This window comes from Larus michahellis, chromosome 6 (genome assembly GCF_964199755.1).
Source record: "Larus michahellis chromosome 6, bLarMic1.1, whole genome shotgun sequence".
NCBI lineage: Eukaryota > Metazoa > Chordata > Aves > Charadriiformes > Laridae > Larus > Larus michahellis.
Genome location: NC_133901.1, coordinates 24,690,982 through 24,717,714, shown reverse-complemented (window position 1 = coordinate 24,717,714; position 26,733 = coordinate 24,690,982). Strand labels below are relative to the sequence as shown.

Sequence of the window (26,733 nt, the reverse complement as noted above, 5' to 3'; positions counted from 1 at the left end):
TATAAAGTGGGGCAGGCTAAAGCTAGAAACTCTTTTTTGATCATTTACGTGCTTTTGATGCTTGGGGTCTTGCATAGCATGACTGACACTACACTTCCTTGCTGATTAAGGGCCTGATTTTTCTTCCATTGAAGTCAGTGAAACATTGATTTGAGTAGGAACTGGATTTACTCTTCAAAGAATCAGACAACCGTAAAACAGCACCATGCTTTTCTCTGCTGACGAATACATTCTAGTTAGAAAATGTCACTACTGAGTTCCATCGGGTAATTAGGGAGGAGAAAGGTAAGAATTAATTTAGTGATGGCAAAGTACACATGCAAATAGTTTAAATTTTTGTCTCTACTGTGAAAGGACAGACAATACAGCAATGCCCAGTTTGGAACCAGTAGTGTAAATAGTAGCATATCTCTCTAATTCATTTCATTCCTATATACAAAAGGTTGAACACGTAGCTATTTTGAGAATAAAGGAAGGAAAAGACTGGAAGCAGTCAGGCAATATTATAACATTAAGAGATCTTTGTCAGGTCTGTCTGTTGTATACAGTTATTTGTTACTCTGAAACTGAAAAGCTATAACCAAAGATGAACAGAAACAGATTATAAGTAAAGATTAACACTGAGAACTTGAAGAACATTTTGTTCAAAAGCAGATATAAAATACACGCTTTTGAAACTGGGTAAAACTTGAACGCTAATGAAAATGACGTGGATGGAACAAAATTGAAGATCCCTTTAAGTACTTGTTTTCCTCATATATAAATACCATTGCAGAGTTCTGTAACCATGGGTGGGAAACGGTGATGAAATACACAGTCCTTACTGCTTAGTTCAGTAGCAAAATGTTATTGATTCTCGTAGGTAATCCCAAGAGGTGCTGCCAGAGTGCAACTCAGCAGCACAGCAGCGTCTGTCCTGAAGCCCGAGCTGGCAGCAAGGCAGGAGACAAAGAATCAGTGGGAGGCACAAAGGTAGAGAAAGGCTGTGCTGGCAGCTCGCGTGGAACAGCTCAGTGTTGTAACGACGCTGTACAGCTTGCCAGGCCTTTGCCTTGCTGACTCAACCAAACCATTTCTCTATGGAAACAGCAGCAACATTTGTTTGCAAAGCAGACGTCATTTATGTAATTTGAAAAATTTTAAATTTTAATTTTCCAGTATTGATTCCTATGCAGATTGAGGGGTTTTATGCACAGTGCTCTCCGCATTTCTCAGTGGCAGCCTGGGGAGAAGCTATGTGGAAATAGTGCTCGGAACTGTCTTGAACTACAATAATCTATTTTTATTTATGATGACATGACCATCTGTCACGCAACTTTTTTCAGTGAGGCGAGAAGAGTCTGGCAGCCTGCTCCTCCTCTCCCAAATGGTAGGTAGGCAAAGCTCCTGTCTGCTCTTCTCAACACTCCCTTTAGACCAGTTTCTTTCTCAAATCAAAGCACTGACAGCAGTAGCCCTGCAACAGGAAACAGGAGCCAGTACTTAAAGAAACATGGAGCCGTGACATTTTTCTCAAGTAAGAATCAGTTGCAAGACACAGGTAACAACTATTACAAGTTTTTAAAAGCAGATGTAGTGACTGCAAACTTCAGACATTTAAAATCCAACCTGCAAACAAACAGCATCAAAATTATCTAACCATAGTACAATTTCTGAAATCATTTCAACAGCAACAATAATCAAAACAATAGTTTAGCAAGAGCATAAAGTAAGCAGACTTTCGGTAATGAATAGTTTTGACCTTTCTGCTGCCAATGGAGGTAGCATGAAAATTTCCATCCATCTCCATGATTTTTCATTCATCAAGGCAAAGTTAGCTGTAAGACAAAACACACATTAACATGAAAGGAAAAAGATCAACATTTTTCAGTAGTCTCAAAAAAACCCACTTAATCCTTTCATGACTTGCACTAAAATTTGTGCAAAGATATTCTGAATTCTACAGCCGAGTAAACTCCAGCTTCTCCAAACTCTTCTTTCTTTTGACATCCCAGTTTAAAGAAGTATCACAAACACCTAAAATTTTGTCTTTCTGCATGTCCAGCACTGTTCTGTGAGTGCGCATAAGGGAGATCTCAGAGCCCTACCGTCTGCAGACTGCTTCTGGAACAGCCAGTATTAAATTGTCAAATGAGAAAGCAATAGCATGTTTAATACATGTGAACTAGGAAAATCCAAACGATATGACAACATTGAGTAAATAGTACCAAGCACCCTGTATCAGTTGGTAGCCAAGTAGATAGGAAGACTGCAACAGCTTTCAACCAAGGCAGAGATGCAGAGTGTCATACAACTGAGGTACTACAGAGAATAAACTTCTCTCTCTCTGCTATCTGTCACTTTACAGGTAGGTATTTCAGGGACAAATAAAAACTCTACAACCTCCAGATCCAATCCCACCGATGTCAAAGTGCCTTGAAATAAGTCAATTCTTCCTAAGGACATGTCTACACTGTAGAAGAACACAGTGCCAGGTGACAATGACCGAATGGCTCTGATTAACATACCAAAAGCAATTAGAAATAGCAACATTAGCAAACTGCTACATCCAGATAAACACATCCAGCTTCCTAGAAGAACTAATCCCCTTGAGCCAAGTGCCAGGCAGCTAACACTGCATCTAGAATCCAATCTACCTTGTTTGGAACTAGCTCAGGTGTCACTTCATGGCACTGCATGAAGCCATTTAAACTAACTTCACAGGATAGTTCCACAAGGAAAGAAGGTAATAACACATTGCTACCAGCTACCTTCCTTAAACTTATTATCGTAACATAACAAAGAACTTACTTCCAGTATGGCACCTGATACAATGCGTTTCAAACACAACTAATATTAATACAACCATATTTTTCAAGGAGCTTTTATTTTTCTGCTTCCTTTCTTGGATATACATAGCATACACAGCACATAGTTCTTATGTTGGTGTTTTATTCAAACATGAGATCTGAGTCCAAATACAAAATTCAGTGATGCTCTTTGCTTTGAACACAAGAGGTTAGCTTCTTATTCACATGAAAAGCCAACAGACTTATCAGAATACGTCTGGAAGCAAAGTATTAAACCCTAGTTCAGATATACATAATTTCATAGTACAGAAAATATATTACCTTTACAAGAAAGAGTTTTATAAGAATTCCTTCAAAAGAGTAAACATTCATGTAAGCCTCTACTCTATCAACCTACCAAAATCAACTGTAGTCAAAGACCACTATGGCTACCTGCGCCTTCTGGACATAAGACCATTTTAGAAGAGCACCATCATAACAGTAAAATTGTCAATCAATCCTTTAGCTGTCATAAATATACTTGTTTCATAATTAAAAATACAGGAATCTCACATTTCTCAATTATAATTTGTCAACTTGAATTATATATAAGCATATAAAGCCATATAGGACCCTCTAGCACACAAAATCCACGAAGCCCTTACTGTCCATTGTAAGCAAAGTCAAATCACATGTGGTTTTCACAAAACATAGTATTCCTGACATACAAGAAAAATGTTTAGCTTGGCAACAACTGTGGTAAAAAAGAAAAAAGAAAGACGAGTTTAAAAGTAGGAGATGTAGAACCTGTCTAAAGCAGGTCCTTCTAAACTACATCTGTCCAATGACCAAATACAATATATGTTCTCACAGAAAGAAGTGTACAGTGTTTCACAGGAATTGTTCAGCATTGCAAACAGTAGCACTCGTGTGCTCCACCTCATTTTTGTTAAATCACAGGTTTTAATAACTCAAATAATTTATTGTCCAGATTTTAAAACCCCAAGATATTGAACATTAAAAGTTCACAGGTTAGTTTTAAAATTCTGTTCCCAATCTTAACATGTATAGTAAAACGTACTTTTGAGGCACGGCTGAAAATCCAAGCAGGAACTGATTGTCTTACACGTAACCATAAACATTCAATAAATGGTTGGTCTATTTTGAGTTCAAAATTTCAATGTTCCTAGGAAAAGAAAGTGTCTTGATGATTTGATTTTTTTGTATTCTGTAAATGTGAGTATAAAGTCAATGTTAACGTATAAAACTTGGCACTAGAACTGCCTCTTTCAGAGCCATACAGTCTTTGCATGCACTGTAACCTACAGTCAAACACAATTTCCAACTGTGCCGGAAATTTTCTATTATTCTATATCTGACTTTTCTATTAAAAATAAACATAGGCTGGATATTTGTTTTAAAAAGCCTATCTTCTCCCACAACTTGAAAAACAAGTATCAAAAAGGAACGAACAGCAAAAATAGAAGAAATAAACACATTGTGCTAGTTATGAAGCTCTGACACCTGACAGCCGCTATCTGAGGAACACTAAAAAAAATTCCTATGTACAAATTTTATATACACACTAAGATGAAGAGCTTAAGAAAATTACTATATCTGGTTTTGCATTTATTTCCACCACTTCCGCATCTAACTGCAACTCATGCAAACGCATTTTCAAATGGCATATTGTGCAATAACATTCTTTTCTATTTGGTCTGGCAACAGAATTAGGTCAACACTTTCACCTACAGGTATCTAAAAGTACACACTTTTCATTTAAAAGTTAGGCCTTAGTTTCTTGGATAAAACATAGCATATTTAGAAGTTCGAAAGCCAAGCAGGTCTCTCATTTCATTTCGGAATTTTGACAAGTCTTGCCGCAGTTCATTTAAGTTTTCCACAGTTGCCTGATCCGTGCTTTGCATCTTCTGCCTCATGGAAGTCAAGTAACGGTGGACTAAGCAACACATCACCTTTTGATAATTCTCATCTCTCTTTTGCTTCAGATTTCTCCATTCCTTTAAACAAACATTACACACTTACTACAGAAAAGTGATTTTTGAGCCCTAAAGCTCAATTATACAGAGAATAAATATAAGCAAAATAACAAAGCTATTTTATAGATACATCCTGATGTGCACAAACGTACAATGCATGTAAATTGCCAGCAAAATTTAAATTAAATTATGATCTGCTGTACCAGCAAAACTGAAGATTTTTGATCTACCTGTCTTGGTAATCGTCCTGTAACCAATTAAGAGTTCCATAATCCTGAATGTTTCTCAGTGCACATTCCATAAAGTCTTTGGATTTAGTTTATTTAATACTATTTTTGTCAGCAAGAAGACGCAAAATTAACGTGCAAAATTACAGGGTACAATAAAAATATTTATTTAACAAAAAAATATCCCTCCCCCCAGCAATGAGAGGCTTCAGTGATCATTTTTGGTTATTTATTCTGACACTTCTCTAATACATTTAAAACCAATTACCTTCCCCAAAGAATACTGTAACCTCACCATTTTTGAGATTAGCACATACTTCCTTGAGGTTTCTATGAGTTTTCAATCAAAGCATTTTTTCCAGACTGTTTCTGGGGGAATTAGGGGTTGGAGGGAAGGGAAATGAAATTCCCAAAAGTGAAAGTTAATAGAATCTTACTTAAGTAGAAATAGGTAACACTTACTTATATTTGGATGCAACACACATTATTCTATAGTTCCTATTTATCCTAGTGGCACTCACCATGCGACAGGCAGCTTCATGCCGCAATTTGCTGATTCATTTTAACAAGCAGCACCTTTCCAGCTTCAGAGCCTACGCTTTCCCAATCAGTTCTTACCTTTAGGCTGTTCTGACGTTTCACTTTGCCACTTGATGTATGAGAGCAGATCCATTTACTGAGACTGTTGAAAAGATAACAGATAGTCTTGGGAGAGGGAATAACATTGAAAGGTGGAGGTAGTGTGCATTTGTCATCAAAGTAGCTAAGCCAAAGCTTGGCACGAGCAAACTTCCATTCTTTATCTTCATGATTCTAAAGCATGAGAAACATTAACAGAGATCAGAAGCAAAAATATTAGCAGTCTATTTCATAAGTTTTATTTTCTCATACCTTAAAAACTGACCATTATTTAACTTTGATTACATAGTATTTTAATATAGATATTATATAGTATTTTAATAAATTTGTTTTAATATACTAATATAAAATAATTAAAATACAAAACATATCTCTCCGATTCACTACATACTCTAGAGTAAATACGAAATCTAGATATGAGGGTATAAACCCCCTATCAAATGCCCAAGGGCCACACCTTATCAAGAATAGCATCTTGACTTGAACAGCCACTGTATCAAGAAAGTCTTCAATTCCTAGAAGGCCAAAGCCTTGCACATGTTCAACATGCAAAGAACCCATTTTATTTGGATCAAAGTAATTAAAAAGTTTGTATTTGAAGGAAAGACTCCCCTTGTGAGCTCAGAGTTCACCCGTGGAGGTCTGTAGATCAGTCTGCACGCTGTAGGAAGAAATTTGTATAAAGTCCAAAGATGCAGATAGCAATTATTGGTAATTAATCAGAAAGCACTTACTGCTATCAGCTGAAAACTTTTGTGAAGCATTGCCACAAGGAGTTTAGTTAATACTATCACAACCACCACATTGTAGGTACCAACAATAACAGCACCCACAAAAGACTGTAATTCTTCACCATAGCTAAAACGTGTGACAAAGATTGCTACGTGTGCCAGGGAGAATATGTACCAGAACAGAGCAAAACATGTGCCAATAAACCTACAAAAAGAAGAAAAAAAAAACTGGTTAGGTAAAGCAAACATTTAAAGTTAGTTTACTTAATGTAAATTCAAGTTCAATGAAAAATTCCAGTTGTTTCATTACTAGGAATTAAGGACTAGAACAATTCAGCTATTTCATAGATATCAAACTCACGAATGGAATGTGTCATTGCTCTGTTGTTCACAGAAAATCCCCGCACAGTCCTTTTCTCCATTTACAGTAAATCCTTTATCATAAAGTTGTGTCAATCCAATTGTGAATGAGAACAAGACAAGAAGAAACATGCCCAGAAATTTTCCAAAATCTTGTAGCATCTGCCCCATTGAAATCTGTGAAATAGATTTATTTCCAATCTTAGTAAAACATGTAGTTATTTTTGTTTGTATTCTATCCTTCAGCCTATCATCAAAAGAAATATATCTATTTACATTTTAAATGTTTAACTAAAAATTTAATATGCCAAACAGACCTCAGAAACAGGGGTTACCCTTGTATCATTTTTCAGTGAAAAATTCTAGATGTTCAAAAGAAGAATGAAGTAGTTTTATTGTCACCTGATAAGTTTATATCTTTCAATTAACCATAAGCAATAGTATGTACACCTTACTCTTTATTTGTAATAGCAATGGTAATAAGGAACTCACAAGTCAATAATAAAAGCAGAAAATGAAATGCATTTGAGCATAAATACCATCATAGAAATTTAAGAAAACACTTAATAAGGACACTGAATTAATGAAACCATTTGGAATCATAATTCATCACTAATAAAAAATTAGTAGACCAAAGCCCATCTGCAGAACGCAGAATAAATTTATTGTATGTTTTATATAAGATTCTAAATTTATAAAACGTGTAAGTGTGTAAGCACATAAAAATTGAAGGGTGTCAAGTATAGAAGATGTGACACTAAATTCAGATCATTGGCTTCCATTTCAAAATATCCTATACAGAAGCTTGCAACAGTACAAATACAGCATCTTTAAAAAAAAATAAAAAAAAAAATGCTTGTGCATTTTTCCAGTGCAGATTTTTCCAAAGCCCTTGACTTGCTTTTCTTGTAAGCACAATATATTATTATAAAGAATGCAAATATATAAAACGGCTTCAGGTAAATTTAATCCTCCATGTAAACCGGTGTGTGGAAAGCCAAATCCTACATGAATTGCAATCTGTACCAAATCATAGTCCAGAATTGTATGACTGATCAGGTTTTGCAAACAGAAGTTTACTGGGAGATAAGTGCCAGCTCCTGCTCCCTCCCACGCTGCTGGAAACTCACTGAGTAGCCCTGTTGCACAGCACATTCTCTCTGATTCTTTGCAGTTTGCCACAGACATGGAGAATCTGCAACTGCTGGCAGAGCTATGCAGTAATTACATTGTTTGGTCAGAGGATGAATGTCATCCCCATCATACTGTTTCATCACACCTATCCTTTTTTTTAAAAAAAAAAAAACAAAAAAAAACAAACCCAAACAAACAACAACAAAATATTTACCTGGTCACAGGCAAGAGAGACACAAAACAGATGAAACAGAAATGCACAAAAAGTGCAAACCACCCAGAACTATTTTGTTTGGAATAGAGTGTAACAACACAGCCCAAATACCAGTTGCTTTCTTCATATAGTCATGCTATTCCTTTCAGAGTATTTAGAATTTCTAAGCATTTAAAATCTAACGATCTAATCTAGGGTAATATTCTATTTTCAGTTAATAATAAAAACCCATCACATAGCCAACTTACAAATCGGTATTAAAATAGGTTTTATTAATCGGTAAGTAAAGTAACTGAATGCTTAAAAATAATTGCCAAGAGAACATAGTAGCTGCCTTGCCCCCGCCCCCACACTGTTGGGTTTCCATGCCATATTTGATTACCACCATTTGAACTTTGTGACCTACTTTCAGAAAATACTGTAAGAGTTGTCGCACAAGATGTACTGGCCAACAGTAATAACATAAGCTTCAGTGTGCCACTGAATGGCATGACTGTTGACTGTTTTTATTTACTTGGAAAATTTCATAACATAGCCTCCTAATAAAAAACTTGTGAAAGATCTAGTACATACCTAAATATGCACATTAAACAGTGAATCTCTTTAAAATGTGGAGAGACTTCAACCAATTTGTATAACAAGCCTAACGCTTACTGCAACATCAAGACTTTAGTACTTTTTTCAAAGTATGCAAGTACATTTCCATTTAAAAATGTATAAAAGAAAAAAAAATAATTAACAGCAACATAGTCACAGCTAGGGAGAAAAGGGTAAAAAGTAAAATAAACAGAAGCCTGAAAGGAGAAACAGGCATCTTCCAATAATATTAAAGTGGTTACAAGAACTATGAATATTCTTTTTAAAGCATTTTTTACAATGATTTTTAAAAGGCCAATTTAACTAGTGATTATTTTTCTTTCCAAAGAAGGACTGTTCTGTATGAAACAAAAACATTCTAAAAGATAATTATTCGCGCAGCAAGATTAAGTACTCTAACTCATTAAAATGAGCTGAACCTTCAAGATGGAGGTTTTCAGTTAGATCCTACAGCCTTGTTAAAAGAGCTAGTGATCTGAGCCAAAATTATTTAGTTCAGAACATCCTTTGGTATAGCTCTAGTTGCAGAGAAAGAGATTTTAAAAAAAAAATACTGCTTCCAAATATTTATTCAGCCTTTATGCTTAGTTTCTGATAATGTTTCTTGCAGGATCTTTTCAGATCATCCTCTTGCCATAAAACTCTTAAACTAGTCCTGTTCATAAGAAGAGAGGACAAAGCACTGATTTGACCTATTAGGACGAATTCCATCAGTATAATCGCTAGATGACCACCCTATTTATTCCAAGTGTCTTTTTATTCAACAGACACTTGCAAACCCAGTGATGGTGTTGTCAGACAGCTATATTAACTAAATCCTATCACTATCAGGGGGAAAATAAATAAATATAAAAAAAAAAAATCAACAGTACAAGAGAGCAGAGACTTCTCTGATCTGATTTCTTATCAAATCTCCCAGGAAGCAAGGCCAGAGAAGCTGGAAGTATACCTATGCAAAGCTTTTTTCAGTAAGCTATGCCTTCAATAACAGGTGCTTTAGTTTGTAAGGGCTTTTCACCGGCAAAGTAAAAAAAAAAAAAAAAAATCAGACAGTGCCGAGGACTCAAGCTGAACAGAAAAACCACAGAAGGGAAAAAAAAATGTTGCTAGTGGAATAAGAGGTGACCTCTACTCACAGTATTTTTTTAGAAGGAACCTTTCTTCCTTCTTTTCATCTAAAAAGGATCGAGGGAGGTAATTGCATCCTAAATGTGATGTCTAACAATAGTCCAGGCTCCCACCCCTGCCCTCAAAGGTACTTGACCTTCTGTATAGTGTCATATTGCACCCTCGGGTCCACTCGGTTTATCTGACGTTTATCACGATGAATAGCACCAAGCCTAAGATGAGAGGGCCTGTGCTTAAAAATGAAACCAACTAACAAAGGTTAGAAATTGTTGTGGTCTGGATTGTTCCAGCATTACAACATGGAATCACGGAATTTTTCAGAGTTGGAAGGGACCTCTAGAGATCATCTAGTCCAACTCCCCTGCTAGAGCAGGATTGCCTAGAGCACATTACTCAGGACTGCATCCAGGTGGGTCTTGAAAGTCTCCAGAGAAGGGGACTCCACAACCTCCCTGGGCAGCCTGTTCCAGTGCTCTGTCACCCTCACCGCAAAGAAGTTTTTTCTCATATTTGATCTTTGACAAAACTGTTAATGCCTCTCCCTACCATCTTCCAGATAAATGAATTAAATGTTTTACATAAGTAAAACATGTTTATAACTGTCATTATTAGTCACTGGAAGGCTCCAGCAAATTCCAAGTAAGAAGAAACCTATTCTCCCTTCTTATAACTGGCTATAAATAGATGACTATTTCAATACTCGAGAGATTTATATTTTTCAAACCAAAGCAATCTGCACAATTCAACTCAACATGCAACTTCAGTGAGATCACAGATGTAAAAAGAAAGGTTTTTGATTACTCTTGCTACACTCCTCCATCTATCTTTTAGAGATAATAAGTTAGGATGATTATTTGCATAGAACTACATAGGAAGAACCTGATCCTTATGGTTTTCAAACTGCAGACACTTATGCTGTATGTTAAGCTAATAACAGATGAAAACTAAAAGAGAGCACGGGTACAGTTACCATGGAAAAAATATTATAAGAAAGTGAACTACACTACATCTTTGTTCTTTTCCTTACCTTTTTCCATCTAAATCAGTATGTTTTTACATAATAGATTAAAAACCCAAACTTCAATTAAATATTACTTCTACTTTTTACTTCTGTGACTTTCTTACTTCAATTTTTTCTTTTTCTCTTTTCAATAAGACTCTTTGTTGCAAATTACGATTAAGTGTAATATTTTCTCAAGCAGTAGTGATATTCACCTGGAGTGGTCCCAGAATAGAGCTGGTTGTGTACATGAAGAAGAGACGCAGGTAACTAAGAACATTAGCGAAAGCAAAAAGACCTTCTGCCACTAGGGTAGGATGGAATGCATCCCAGTCCTTCCTTTCAGCATAATCGTGAAACTGCAGTATAAAAAGGACAAACTGAGATCAATGACACTATAAATACAGAAACGCACCCATCCAGCGTTCCCTACTTCTGCCTCCAAAGCAGGCAATAACATAAAATAAATTAACACATACAATTCATAGATGACTTATCTCTTTCAGATATCTCACTCTTTTTAGACAAAAGCATTTTAAAAGCCATTCCAAGGGGTGTCAGAAATCAGATGATTTAAATTCGACACCTAACTTGGCCACTCACTTGCTCAGCAAACCGTATATGCCTCTGTTCTGCCTTCCCTTCTACCGTTTTGCACTACTTGTTGAAACAGGGACTTGCGTACTTTATAAACACATGCATTGTCTAGCGTAATAGGCCTCAGTCAAAAACATTAAAATGCTGCAAAGAAAACTAACGCACACGTGCAATTGCAATGTGGTGACAGCTGGTTTTAACCAGTTTTATAAAGATTTAGAAATACTTAGGACCTGGTGTTCCTTCAGTGGATTTTATGAATAAACACACACTTAAAGTATATCCACTAAGTATGATTCAACTATTCATGGAACATCCACAGATCCCTAACTTTCAGCTTGACTGAAAACATTCTGCATTTACATCACCAGCTTCTGCTGTCTCAAAATGGACATCCAAAAACTAAGGAACTCAAAGCTGCTTTAAAATAACTTGCCTGAAAGCGTGCTGCACAAATATGGCAAGAAAAAGGGATAATCATGTTTTTATACATTGCAATTGCATGTGTACAAATCCTTCTGCTACATAGACTCTTCCTTTATTTCGTACAGCTTCACTGCCTACAATATAGACCTAAACCGTGAAACAAGCTTTTTTATTTGGTTTTCTGAATAATTTATAAACTATAAAAATAGGACAGGAGTCTTGCACCTTCAAAAAGGTTATAATTTAAATTAGTAGCAAAGGGCTCTTATCTCAGCAAAGGAACTACTACTACAAATATGTGCCAGTTGCAAAGCAAATGGTTGGGAAGGCAGCCCAATGTGGCATCCTCTCTCTATTTTTTCCAAGAAACGGAGCTTTCTTTTCCAAATGATTACCAGCTTCTGAATCAATGCAAGGATAGGGAAACATGCCAAACACCAAGTTGGAAAGAACTGAACCAGTTTATTTCCCTCCCAACTGCCAGACAGCTGTCAACTCACAGTTTGCAATTCAAAATAATGATGCTACTGCACTGGCTTGAATTTTGCTAAAAAATTCCTTTTCAATAGGTCTGGCAGCTTGCCATATGCTGTATGGCTAATGACACATGCAACAGAATAGGAATGATCATTTTCAAAACTTTTATCTTCCATCAAATCCAGATGGCTTTTCACAGAGAAAAGACAAGGGTCCTCTTCGGTCTCAGGGCTTTTTTCCTTACCACAAAAAAAAAAAAAAAAAAAAAAAAAAAAAAAAAAAGCCCACGCCACTAATGTTATACACTAATGTTATACACTTAACTACAACATACTACTACTAACATACCACGTGTAACATATCATCACATATTTTGCAGCAGTGTACTAAAATTATATTTGCCTGGTCAGTCCCAGAGGAGCTTTGGATCTATGAAGATGGATGCTCACCTTGTTATGGGCAACCACTTTGAGAGCAAAAGTTGCCAAATACAGGGAATTCATGACAAAACTAAGCTGATTACGGGATTCTTCTAAGAAGTCTTCCAAACCATCATACCAGAGTCTTTTAACATCTGACCACACCATTCCTGCAGCAAAAAAAAAAAAGAAGACAGGGAAGTCAAGCCATTGCACTGAATAGATATTCTTCTACAACTAGAGCACTTTTGACTGGCTTTTTTAAATGATATTTTAGCAAAGTGAAAGAAGTGGAGTAATCAAGTAAATTTACTAAAAGCACTGCGTTGGATTACAAGCATTTATCATAAGGCAACGGGATGTTTAACCTTTTCAAGCCTCCTTTCCAACTAAGAAACACATTCTCCAATAAAAAAAGAGCATGAGAGGAAATGTATAGGACAAAAAATTTGGTCAGGAAAAGGTCAAATTTAAATAAAGGTGGAAGGCTAGAATACAAATGCTTTTTCTTAATGAAAAGTATTCACCTTTACCCAAAAGCACTATAGAAAGCATTACATTACTATATGAAGTATCAAGTATTTTTTGGAAGTGTGTAGGTATTACAAAATTTATTTTAAAGAATAATCAGCTCAGTAACTGCTACTGAAAAGATTAGAAAAAAAATTAGAAACTTCTCCTACCCTAACTGATATTAAATAATATTAGCAGAGAAAAGAGACCATGACTTAAGATTGCAAAAAGCAGAAGTTTAACTTAGAGCAACAAACATTTGAATATTCAAGATCTTGATAGCAAAATTAATACCATTGATAATCATGTCTGGCTATACAGAAAAATACAGTTGCTGAGAATTTTATTAACTGAGTGTCTCTTACAGACTTGACATTTTTATAAAACTGCTAGATGAAATATAATGGCACCTTTGATTTCTACGAATAATCAGTTATTTAATTTTTTTTTTTTCAGTACTTCAAATGTACGCTAATATATTTAGGACAAGAAAAGCAGCATGTGTATAAATGGTTCTTAAAAACTGTTAAGAGTTGGTTCAGCTTTTAGAACTTTGCACTTCTCTAATGCTTTGTCCCAGGAAGAGCAAGATCCAGTGAATGGAAAAAAAAAATATATCTGGTACTTATGCATGACTTTATTTGTTCAGTCAGCTATTATGCCTTCCAATGTTGGAAGTGCTGTGCACTGTTTGTTAGAATACACATAAATATCTCTTCTTCCTGGTTATTAAGAAAATATTTCTAAACCAGAACCCCTCTGCCCCTCTGTGTGATCACCATGTATTTTACACTAAATTTGTTACAGAATCAGTAAAAGGAGTTGGAGAATTAGAAGAAGCTACAATTGCTCTTATTTACACGCAAAAGAATTTGAGTTCTGTTGCTTTATTTTTGCTGGGGAAGACACTTGTATGATTGAGGCTCAATAACTTTGAAAAGAGAATTACTGGATTCATTATTTTGAAAGTTAATCTAGTAGAACACAAAACTAGCTGCTAATTTTAAGTGTTAGAAATTCTGCTGTGGCCATTTTGACATTGATTTTTAGAAGGTATTTTAATGGGACTATGGAAGACAATAATGTAGATAAATCCTTCTTACTTGGTTGTCTTTATTGCAGCTGATTTTGCCACACATTTTCTACATTCTTTTCAACTTACTGAATATTTGTAAGAACACAGTATAATATGTGATTACAAAACAGGCATTTAGGCTATAAATGCTATTACTATTTAAAAAAATCTTAAGATTCAATAACATGAAAAATAACCTGATTTTAATGATTTATGTTACTTATAGGTCAGTTTTCAATCCTATCTGAAATCCACATGTTAAAATACTACATGAAGAAAATAAAATGTTTCTATGGCCTTTCATTAAAATTTCCAAGACCACTTAATGACACCTACACCTAATTAGATTTGATGGAACAAAAGAATTTATAAAATCAGACATCAAATCTCAAAACAAAGGAGGGGTCTGTAACACTGACTTATGTGCTACACTTGAAGCTTTCAAGTTTCTTTTAAGACCTGCATGCGTTTGTGTGTGGGGTACTGGGTATTTGTAAAATCTGCATGAACTACTCAACAGTTTTAATACAGCTAAACAATGAAAGGAACCACCATTACAAAAAAAAAACCCCTAAAATAAAATACCCACAACTACTTAGATAAAAACTGTGATGTTTTCAACTATACCACTGCTTTTTAAAAGTCCAATCAACCAAATGATACATATCTAATTATCTTACAGTAAGGTAAAAGTTTCCATTAATTTATCTACACAATTTTAATGCAAAAAGGAACACATACCAACCAAAAATATGTTAAAAGATTTTATGAATTTCCAACTGAAACAAAAGTTCATGAGTACTCAACAAAAATTGTACCTGTGCTCCCTCTACTGCATCAGCCAGAATTAACATAGGTCCTTTCAGGTACAGTTATGATAATGACATACAAAACCGGAAAGTTATAATATGGGAAAGTTATACTTGTTTCTGTGTTTTAAAACAAGGAGGAGGTAAATGCACACTTTCAATTTATTAGACTAAGATACACATACAAGACAAACATACATAACATATACTTCTTTCTTTAAACAATATGCCAACTCTGCAACAAGTACAAATTGTATTATTAATTACTTTTCAAATCAAGCATTACAGAATTGGTCATGAAATATCGAGTTGTTACTTATTGTTGATGGCAATTCTGTATATATTCAAAGTCCTGTCCCTGAGCTGAACAGAATGCTATAAAAATTCACGTTTACAACTATGGAAGAGATTTTGCAGAACCCTAAATTTTAGCAATTGTTTAAAGTTGGATTAGTTGAACAAAAATGTACAGAATCCTCCTGTTCTACCTAGCTAGAGCATATTCAAATAGAAATGAAAACAGTGTAGGAATTGATTTAATGTAACTACATGCTTACTCCAACTACTTACAACCCAGAAAAATAATAATTAACTTGCATACAATGCACAAATACTTTTAATCCACTTTATGATTACATAAAGATCTTAGCTAGATTTTCAAAGAAACAATAACTTCACTAGTACACATTCAGATTCTAGCATAATTCCATATATGGACACACAAGTAATTAAGAAGCTTAGATCATTCCTACTACTTTTTTATAGAATTCATAGAATCATAGAATATCCTGAGTGGGAAGGGACCCACAAGGATGATCAAGTTCAACTGCTGACTCCACACAGGGCAACCTAAAAGTTAAACCAAATGTCTAAGAACATTGTCCACACGCTTCTTGTAAGAGAGAGCTGGAAGATATTAAAAGTTTTGTGGATTATTGGCTGACAAAAAAACAAAACAAGTTTGACTCACAATGATTAAACCACCTACATACTAAATAATACTACCTATTTATGAAAAGTTATTGAAAAAAATCTACAGCGATGCCTGAATTAATTTTATTCCTCCACTTAGCACCAAAGAAAATGAGTCAATGACAGTCTCTTATCTGTTACAAAACTGTTAATCTGAGAAACACACGCTTGCTTTGCCTTCATGTTATTTTTCTTTCTTTTCTTTTTTTTTTTTTAAGATCAGAATTTTAAATTACCTAGGATGATACAAAGCTTTTACACGAATTTGTTATTGCACAACTGAATCTCACTTGTGCATCACTCTCAATGCTACCAGCCCTTCTGAAGAAAAATTCACATTCCTCCTCTGTTAGATCCTACAACATTCTGTTTCTGATACTTCACTTTCTGTGATAACTAGAGATTGTTCTAATATTTCACATCCTTCCTCAAAACGTGTGTGGTTGGTTGGTTGTTTGTTTTTTTTTTTCCAGTAACACTATCCTCCAAAGAGTGAACTTTGGTCAAGCAATGAGTAACATGTTAATTTCATAAGAAGGTAGTACAAATCATTGTTCTATCAACATCAGCAATTGTCATCCAATCTACTTAAATAATACTTACCAATTAGCCATATTATCAGAAGATAGTCTATTCTCTCAAGGGCTGGTCCCATTGTATTCTTCTTTTTCTCATTGTGGACAAGGGAGTACAAATTAAGTAATAATAGAAATGTGAAATATGAAGCTCCGTGAATAATAAACTTCATAAAAGGAGTGTGAATTATTCGACCTACTCGAGATTTAGGAGCTAACAAGTAACACAGAGATAGAACCGGCCAGAAAATGCCAACCATCAAAACGGTCAAAATTTTCTTGCATGTGTGCTTGCGTCGATAGCCTGCCATCTGTCCAAACCATACAGTGTTTAGAAACTGCTGGCAGTTAGACTGAGCAACAAACTGGGAGGAAAAAAAAAGAAAAAAGAAACAAAAGATCAGTCTCAGGTTTCTTAAGACAGATTACTCATTTGCATTATTAAAATTCATTTTCAAACTATGTGTAGTCACCAATAAACAGGAAAAGGCAAGAATATAAAGTTTAAATAATTATCTCATAAGAGAAGAAAAGTGCTATTGACCCATTATGATTAAAAACATCCATTATTTTAATTTCCTTCTAAAGCCTGAAACTAAACCTGAATTACACATACTAGACTTTTAATGGTTTTCAGGTTAAGAATGAATTTGATTTCTAATTATTTAGAAATCTAGCATATAAATAACCTCAGTTTAATTGTCTGTTAGAAAATACAGTGGTCTTATGTGAAGAATAAGATACTGTTATTGTAAAATACTATCCATGCTGTAAAACGCAACACCTTGTAAAATGAGGACTAAAGTGGCCAAGCAGTTTTATACATATCAGTTCTTAAAATCATTATGGCTCTATTCAGCAGCGTTAATCTTAAATCAGAGTAAGTTATGTTGTATAAGTCCCTCAAAAGAAGATAATTTTTGTCTGAAGGTTATGTAGATTATGCAAAGGTAGTTTCAAATTTCAGGTGCTTATTTGCATGGAGTTACAAAAGAATATATTTCACTAGAAGATGGTCTGGCATTTAATTTAAAAAAATATCAACAAAAAGAACCTTGATGTTATCATCACATTTCAAAAAACATCACAAAAATTTGTCTGTATAGTTAACTTGCCAGGAATAAAACATATTCTGCAAAGATACTTTCCTCATACCACCAAAAAATGTTGTTATTCTCCAACCCGTGGTAAAAACAAGCTATGCTCAAAACCAGAACATTTGAGATACTTCAGTACGCTTGTTTAACACATACCAGAAATGTGTAAGTGCTGGTTCTAGGACATTGCATAACTATGGCTTATGACTTTTAAACATTATGTATTTTAACAGTTTCACAAACAGTTTAGGCCTAGATATGTAAAACAGACAGAATTTATAATGCCTTCTGCAAATGCTAACTGAAAATGGATTTTGCACGGAATGGAAACTTTCTCTCTGGCCCCGGTTCTTACACCAGAATCCCACAAATGCCCATTTGCCTTCTCGTACAGCAAAACCAGAGTTATAATTTGTCAACGGATAAAGACAACTATGACCTACTGCACAACATAAGTTCCATACTGACAGCATAAAAAAGTGGTACTATTCTGGAACAGAGATGCTATTCAGTTTAACAAGTCTAACATAATTGCAAATAGCACAGACGAGGCCTGAGACAAAGCTGAACAGGTAATGACACGTGGGAAGATGATAAATCATGTATGGCACCTAAGGATCCACTCTTTCCTAGGCAAGGATTTAATGAGGATCTGAACAAATAATTACCACTACCAGAACTGTTCATAAAAGAGCAGTAGTCTATACTCCAATACAGAAAATACTACATTCTTCTCCACAGTGAATACTGAAGAAACAGCATCTTGCAGTATCGTTTCCCTGTTTCACATGCAGATGTTCTGAATATTACCATCTCTTGCATAACTCTTGCAAATTTATTTCCATTTCTATGTCTAGAGGCAAAACAACAAATTAAATGAATTACTAGCAAAATAAGATATGGAAAGCCTATCAAATTACTGCAAAGACTGACCTCTTTTTGATTATACTTGATTGCAAGTTTTAAGCGACTTAAGTTCATCCTCTCTTCCAACAATCCTCGCTTGTCTACATGTTCATCGCTAGATGTGTGATTCAGAATAACTTCCAGCTCCCGTGAATTCCGTGCTTGAGCAAGCAAATCTTTAGCAAAGGTTTTGCACTGTTGAGCTAGCTCCTCATAATCATTTCTGAAAGACACAGAAACAGCACGTTCTATTACACTGCTAACATATTTTCTATTAAATCACCAACTATCCATTTTTGGTTGGGATTGTTATGTTATGCTAAGACAAATGAAAAAAAACAACAAACCAACAGTCATATGTCAAGATCCAAGCATTCTGAGTAGGTGTCGCCATGTAACATGACAATTACACTTCAGTTTAATCTGCAATTCCACTACGTAGAGAAAAATTGAGTAACAGACTTACCGTATACAAACTCCTACCTTATAACTTCCATATAAAGAGTTAAAGCTTAGAACTATTTCCAGAAAATAAGAAAGTGTAGTAGTCACAAAACACGACACTGGTAATTAATCATTTGGACTTTCCACTTGGAAATGAAGTTGTTTGGAGTATTGCTTTATTCCCATCATCTAAAAATTAAAGTCTATTCACTGAATACTATTTATTAATACATCAAACATTAAGAAAAGAAACGACACTATTTGCTTGTCTCACCTGGCACACAGTGCCTGTTAGTGCCAAGTTGTGTCACCAAAATGCAACAGAAAGAAAAAGAAATAAAATCAGCTACAAAACCAGAAAGCTCATATGTTGTTTGGGAAAGTAGAATTTTACCCCATATGAACATTTGCTTTCATATTCTCACAAAAAAATACATGCTTTTGTGCTGCTAAGTTTCAAAATGTAGAAACCTGCATAGTTTAAACATAAAATTATACTGAACATTTGTTCATTAAACAGGGCATTTTCAGCACAAAATCACACACATATGGATATTATATACACACACACACACGCTGTTCAGAGTCTCATAATATAAGGAGCATAATTAAGAAATGATACCCAAAACAACTTCCAACACAAGTCAGGTCAGTATAAACAACGTGTTGCATACGTCTACCCTAATGTGGGGAAAAAAAAAAGTGCAGAGTACTAATGAGATATTGATATGATAATAGGTGTGCGATCCTGAAATAAGTCAGCATTTAGCATCATTTCTAATTATTTTTCCACAATAGAGCTGAAATTTGAACAGCTGGTGCCACTATACACATTGAACTGTCTACACCTAAAAGGATTTAAAGTAATTAAACTGTCAAAGTGATTGCTAATGAAGAATAAATTATGTTGTATAACTTGTTATTATGTCTAATTATCAGTTTAAACATTCCAATTACAAAAAAAATTAAGAATAAACCTTTTCTAAAGCATACACATTTCTATACATGTAAATTCATAAAAGTATTAAAGTTGGTTTGTGTTTTCAATTCCTACCTGAATTCAACCTCAACAAGGCTTAATTCTTTCAAGTCCGCACTGAGTTCAAAAGCTCGCAGGATCGGATCCTCCTCTGTCAACATGATTAAAGCAGGACTGGCCAAACACCGATAAATGTCAAGACGAAACCTGCGACAAAAGAATAGCAAGCAAAATGAAGAGGTTTCATTTGATTAGCAGTTTCAAATCAAAACCTACTCCAAAGGTTTGCATAAAACAGTCATCTGAAAGACAAAACAATTGGGTTTCTTAGAATCAGACACTACAAGCATTAAATGCGATATGTCATGGAAAACACTGTCCTTCATACACTTAGAATCACTGCTTTTCTAAGTATCAAAAATTGGTCAAGCTGGTTCCCTCTTGTTTTCCTCACTGCTTCAGCTACATCAGCAGAAGGCCATCAGTTAAGGTAACATTATTGGTAAAATTTTGACATTTTAAGTGTTACACAGTAGCTCCTGTGGTTCTTCAAGTGGAAATAAGAAAGGCAAATAAAGCATTTAAGGGAAGCTTCTATTTTAACAAACTAAATTAAAAACAGTAGGGAGCTTCAATGTGCAATACAAAAAAAAAAAAAACCAAAACACAGGGAAAGCATCTGAAGGGATGTTTTCCTCTTGCAAAGGGAAGTTCACTCATGAACACTGAAACAAAGGCTGTCAGCAGTTCTATTTTAAACCAAGAGCTGTTACCTCAAATGTTTCTATTGTTTGTTTGCTTGAGATACCCTGACACCTCTTCTCATACTGAAGATAATGACAAGGGTTATCAGACAGATGTTGCAATTACAGGTACCAGAATGTGGCCTGTAGTAGCTGAATACCAGTAACAATTACCCTTTCACTTCCCTTATTTTTCAGTCCTTTGGGTACATACTGAAGTAATTATGTAATAACTAGTTGTATATTGTAAATGCAGTCCACTTATCTTTGAGCTCTGTGATTTTTCACCCCAGCTCTCACATATTAAATTGTATTCAACCCTCAAATATCTTGTCAGGTTAATCAGACAAAATATTGTCAAGACTGGTAAAACCCTCTCTTTATTTGAACCTTTATTAAAAAGCTTTCTACTTTCAAAAATATTGAAGGAAAAAAAAAGAAAAAAATTGTCTTTAGTTTGCATCATCAATCCATGCTACAAAAATACTTTTGGAAACAGGATACAGAATTATCCACCTCCTCATTATGGCTCAAAAAACCGCCAAGTATTAACTAACTTAAGAAAAATTTTATTTGCATAGTTCCTATGCTCCCAAGCCAAAGATAGACAGGATGTTTGACACACAACTGGTAGAAAGGAAAGGCACTGAGCTTAATATGCGCAGGGACTAAAAATATAAAACCAAAATTAAAAAAAAAGCCACTGCCTCCCAGCAGCCTTTTCAAGCACAACCCATCCCCAAGAACTACCATCTTTCACAATTAAAGTCTACAACATATTAAACGAATCCACTCATAAACGTCACCTTAAAGAGAAAAAGGAAATATACTGAATCTGACCCAAGCGATACCAGAGAATTAAGACAAGATTTTTTTTTTTATTATTATTGTCTATGACTGGTAAGTCTTACCTGGAATGTCGTAGACTATCTTTTTTGTTCTTTGCAGTACACAGTGTGCATTCACAGCCTACAGCATGAGGTTTGGGTAATGATATGTCTTGCTTTAATAGCATGGTGAGAATTTCATAGTTGTTACGATGAGCAGCTAAAATGACAGGTGCCACATCCATAGTTGTTGAGTACTCTGGGTTCTGAATACGTTCCATTAGTTTCTGGAATAAAATGTAGGAAGTGCTAAATTTATTACATAGAGTTCTACTACAGTGTGTACGTGTAAGGGTTTTTTGACTGTTCAACAATGAGTCTGTCCTTCAAAATATTTTCCTATGTTTCACAACGTGAAAAAAAAGGAAAAATTTGTAACAACATTCAAAATCTCACAGATAAATACTGGAAGAAAAAAAATGGGCACAGAAATGTTTCTGGTTTATTTATATAGAAAATGTGATATTCAGTGCCCACCTTCTCCAATATACATGCATGATATTAAAAAGTGTATTTTGCTCTAGTCTGAGAAAAAATTATTATATTTACTATCTAAGTGCAGAAATAATATCCTGACTGTACCATCCTCTGTTACACAACACCTTATTCCTTCTCTCCCTCCACCTCTACTTGTGAACTTCTAAAAGTTCTTTGGTACTCAAGCATTGCGAAGGTAAGTTTCAACTTTAGGGGTTTTTCAAGGTTTCAAGGTCTATAGATTTGCTTTAAAAATCTACGAAGCTTCAATACATGAATATACCCGTTACATGTCAAGGCTGCTAATTACCTTGCAGACAGTCTATGAGAAAAGACTTATAAGCACGCTATTTTTTTTTTTTTCTCTTCTGGACTAACTAGGCATCTGTTAGCCTTTGGTATGTATAAAGCCACTGAATTCCTTAGGCAGTAAAGCAAAATAATGTATCCTACCCTTTAAGAAAAAAGAGGCTATAAAAATAATCCCTAATGTCCAGATTCTATCACCTTACAGATACACAATTTCATTTAAGACCATTGTTCTAAATACTAGTTACCCTGAATGCAATAGCACAGACCCCCACTCCCCAACCAAAAATCAAGGATTAAGAACACTCAACTACAATGGTTGGTCTGGAGGATCTTTTTGGTCGGTGATTAAGGAGAATGTCAACAGCTCCCACCACTTCCGAGTCAATAGCCACCAAAAGTGCATCTGATGACTAAGGAAAGAAAAGAAGTCATATGTGAAAACAGCAGTAACTAAAACAGCGTAAAGAGTCAATCCGAAGCCAAACTGCATTTTTATTATTTTTTTCTTTTAATCAACGATATTCTGTATTATCATCGCGCACATGATCAGGATAGAAATTCAGGTTGTCATTCCAGGAGTTAGCATAGCATTACTGACAATTTGTTTTATTGCACAAACAGCAGAAGAACCAATCGCAGAAATTACTTTCAAGCAAAGATGATGCAGGATACTTGCAAAAATCAATTATAAGGGACAGTTTACCACGTTACTAAAAATGTTAAAAGCAAGTGTCTGTGTAACACAACTTGTGCGTGTGGGATACTCCAGCCCCGCATTCATAGTTCTGCGGTAAAGCTAGGAACATAAGCTTTTTTTCCTGGACTGGTAACTACTTCTGAAACTTCTCTTAAGTTGAGCTAAGCAGCTTTTCATTTTCCCTACAGTTGATATTATTCTTTTCATTCACTTGAGAAAATTCAAACTTTTACTTTAAAAATAAAAGGAAGAGACACAGCTTTTATTATCACCACTAAAAAGGAGGTCCAGGGAGGAGAAAGCTTGTTGTTTTTTTCCCATCCAATATCAAACAACCTAACAAAAGACACTAGTTTTCCCTGTTTACATACTTAAGCCATCATAGCTACAACTCTCCCAGAAACGGCAGAGATGTTGCATATAGTTAAGGAAGTGTTATTGGTATGAAACTGCCTCTGCCATCAAGCACAGATCAAGTTTAACAAGAAAGCACTGCAGAAACACATGCTTGCCTAAACTTGAAATTATCTAATATAATGTGCATTTTTCTAACTGTGCTACCATTTTAAAAGTTATTAGACTCCACGGCCAAAGAGATCGCTGCATTCTATACTTTTAATATGATGCACTTTAACTATATACTGTTTATTTTGCTTGAAGATAATGTATACATTATCTCTGCAACAGGAATAACATTTAAAATAAAATTCAGACTCGTTAATATTACTGAAAATGTTACTATACATTTGCCATGCCAATTAAATCCCACTAGAAAAGTACTTTAGTAAGAAGAAAACATTTTCACAATTACTAAACGGAGAAAGAACTGAGCTGCTTATGAAGACACATTTTATTTCCTTCCAAATTCTGACAGAGAAGATACATAAAGAGTAGAATACACAGATTGATCACTACACTGAAAAATTTCAGTAACTTATGTGTTGTATACCTGGCAGCCATAATCCAAAAGAAGCTGTAGTATGTCCAAGTTTTCATTTTCAATGGTTATGGTAACAGCATTTCGTCCAAGCACATCCACACAATTTATGTTCATTTCGCCCGAACTGTTTTCCTCTAAGAGTTTCTTAACCATGTAATAGTCACCTGCACAAATAATGTATGAATGTCACTTATGTATTATCATAAAGCACTAAAAGCATGCAAACGTTATAAGTATGAGCTACTATCAATCAAAGATGACAACATTCCATAGCTGACAACAGACACTGAATATGTCAGACAATCGAGAAGTCGAGATACGTAAGCATTCTCTCATCAGGGAAGAAACTAAAGATATTTCGGGAGGCTTGTCTCAGGAAAGCACTAAGATAGGTACTTTAATCCACCCCTTTAGTTCCAGTCCTAAAAACAAACACACACAAACAAGACTGGGGCAACAGCTCATACATAACCTGTGAGACACAGGAAATGTTACGTTCAACTACATCAGAGGTTTCTCAGTTCAAAAACGCCATAAGCTTAGAGAAGCCCTCTCTACAATGCTACAAACAGGTTTGCATCTTCCCTGAGCAGAAGCCGTGTTAGCCTTCTCTGTATCACTCCAATTTTAGCTATATATCATCAAAGCAGGTGTGACATGATGCTGCAATGTTATAAAATTCAAGCTAGCAAGTTTGATGAGCAAGGAAAGCTAACTACAGTAAGATGTACGTAAGCTATATTTTCCTATTTGACCGAAGTATAAACACACCAGGCTGCCCTGCTTCTCCTGTTTAATTGATTCTTCTTGCCAAAGACAAAAGCATTGAAATTATTTTTGTTTCTAGGGTAACAAATTATTTTGCAACATAGAAGACCATGACAAAGACAGACTGTAGCGTAGAATACTTAAGAAGTATACGTAGAATACGTACAGTAGAATACAGAGTCTATAAGACTACTAAACCAGCTGTTATATACATTTTTTATTTTTTTTAAAAAACATTTTTCATTGTGCATCCTTTTAGCTCCCTGAGCCTCTGTTTACACTTAGAGAGCTGTGTGGCTCAGTCTATCTTCAGGACAGACCACCAGCAGCACGGCTGTCTAACAGCAAGAGAGCACCAGCACAAACCTCCCCGGCTGCTGGGTAACGTCACCCAGAAACACTCCTACGGCTGGGAACTAACCTAAACACACGGCCAGCTCTGCCCGTACACACACCAGCTTCTGCAGCCGTCCTCATGTCCTAAAGCACACATAACCATTCGGTGCGTGATTAAAGGCCTGCCTTTGAGTCCAACACTTCAGAAATGTTAACATAATTTTGATTTAAGACTGTTTCTCTACTTAAGGGTAACTAAATACATTCCTAAAGTAAGTAGCGTATTTTAGAAAGGAAAATCTCTTTCTATCCACGATCACGGGGGCAAATCACAGGAAACTCACTCGTTTGGGGGATGCCTAGATAAGCCCCCTGTTTCACAACAACTATATACTCACAGACTCTTTAACAGTGACCGAAGCACATATCTTAGAAACTCCTCCGACACAAACCGACCCCCTCACAAACGCAGGAGGAGCTGCCCAACGCCCCCCTTCCCGGCGCCCGGCGGCTCCTCAGGCGGCCGCTGAGGCGAGGCCGGCCGCCGCCGTGCCCCACGGCCGCCGCCGCGCCCCCCCGGTGCGCAGGATTCACCCCGGCCCCCGCCCAAGCCGCCGGGCGGGGGTTCGGGCCCTCGGACCGAGCGGCCGAGGCCTCCTCTCCTCGAGGGCGCGGCAGGCGGGGCCGGGCCGGGCCGCGCCGGGCGGCGGGGCCGGTACCTTTGTCGCAGGCCAGCAGGAAGAGCTTCTCGTCCAGGGTGGTCTCCTCCTTCACCTGCCGCACGTCCTTCAGCGCCAGCAGCTTGTTCGGCGAGGCCGAGGCGGACGGGTCCGCGCTCTGGTACAAGGCGGCCATGGCGCCGGCTCCGCCAGGCCCATCAGAGCGCGGGCGGGGCGGTGGCGCGGCGCGGCGCGACCCCCGGTGCCCGCTGCCACCCCGGAGGGCGCAGGGCGGCCACCCCGGGCGCTGTCAGCGCCGCGGGCCGGCAGGGCAGGGCAGGGCGGAGGGCCACCGCTCCCCGCCGCACTGCGCAGGCTCCGATGGCGGCGTCCCCACGGCGAGGGGCAACGGGGAGGAGCGCCGCTGGGCGCTGGGGCGACCCACCGGCCGAGGGCGCAGTCCCGCCACAGGCGTCTGCCGCTCCCCCCGCAATTCACCTTCCCCCAGACGCTGTCTAGGGGCCGGGGTCGGGCGGGCACGGGACCCGCGCCCGTCAGCAGCGGTGAGGGGAGCTCGTCCGCTCCCCGCGCGGTGAGGCGTCGAGAAGACGGACCGCAGCGCATCGCCAGCACCTGGCTACTGGTTGTCCCCATTCCTGCCTTTCCCCTTGAATCTGACTTTCTCCTAGCTGCTACTCTCTGCTGCCAACTTCCAAACACCTGTTAGAACATCTTTCATTTGCTTTCCTCTTCTGTGACTACTTCTAGAAACCATATCTATTTGTTTTCCTGTTTTCATATTAAAATCACGTGCCATCTTGTCCTTA

At 36.6% G+C, this 26,733-nt stretch overlaps 1 protein-coding gene across 1 annotated transcript; it reads right to left on the bottom strand.

Moving 5' to 3' along the window:
• Window positions 1–2,911: 2,911 nt before the first annotated feature.
• On the bottom strand, window positions 2,912–26,295 carry TRPC1 (transient receptor potential cation channel subfamily C member 1). Its single transcript, XM_074590826.1, has 13 exons — window positions 25,967–26,295; window positions 24,153–24,307; window positions 22,815–22,916; window positions 21,742–21,944; window positions 20,163–20,294; window positions 18,692–18,887; window positions 16,690–17,026; window positions 12,748–12,887; window positions 11,014–11,157; window positions 6,727–6,902; window positions 6,369–6,570; window positions 5,614–5,808; window positions 2,912–4,789 (listed from the first exon to the last, which is right to left on the bottom strand). Exons 1-13 carry the CDS (start codon window positions 26,100–26,102, stop codon window positions 4,562–4,564), a joined length of 2,346 nt encoding a protein of 781 aa, XP_074446927.1. The 5' UTR covers window positions 26,103–26,295; the 3' UTR covers window positions 2,912–4,561.
• Between the last annotated feature and the right edge of the window lie 438 nt (window positions 26,296–26,733).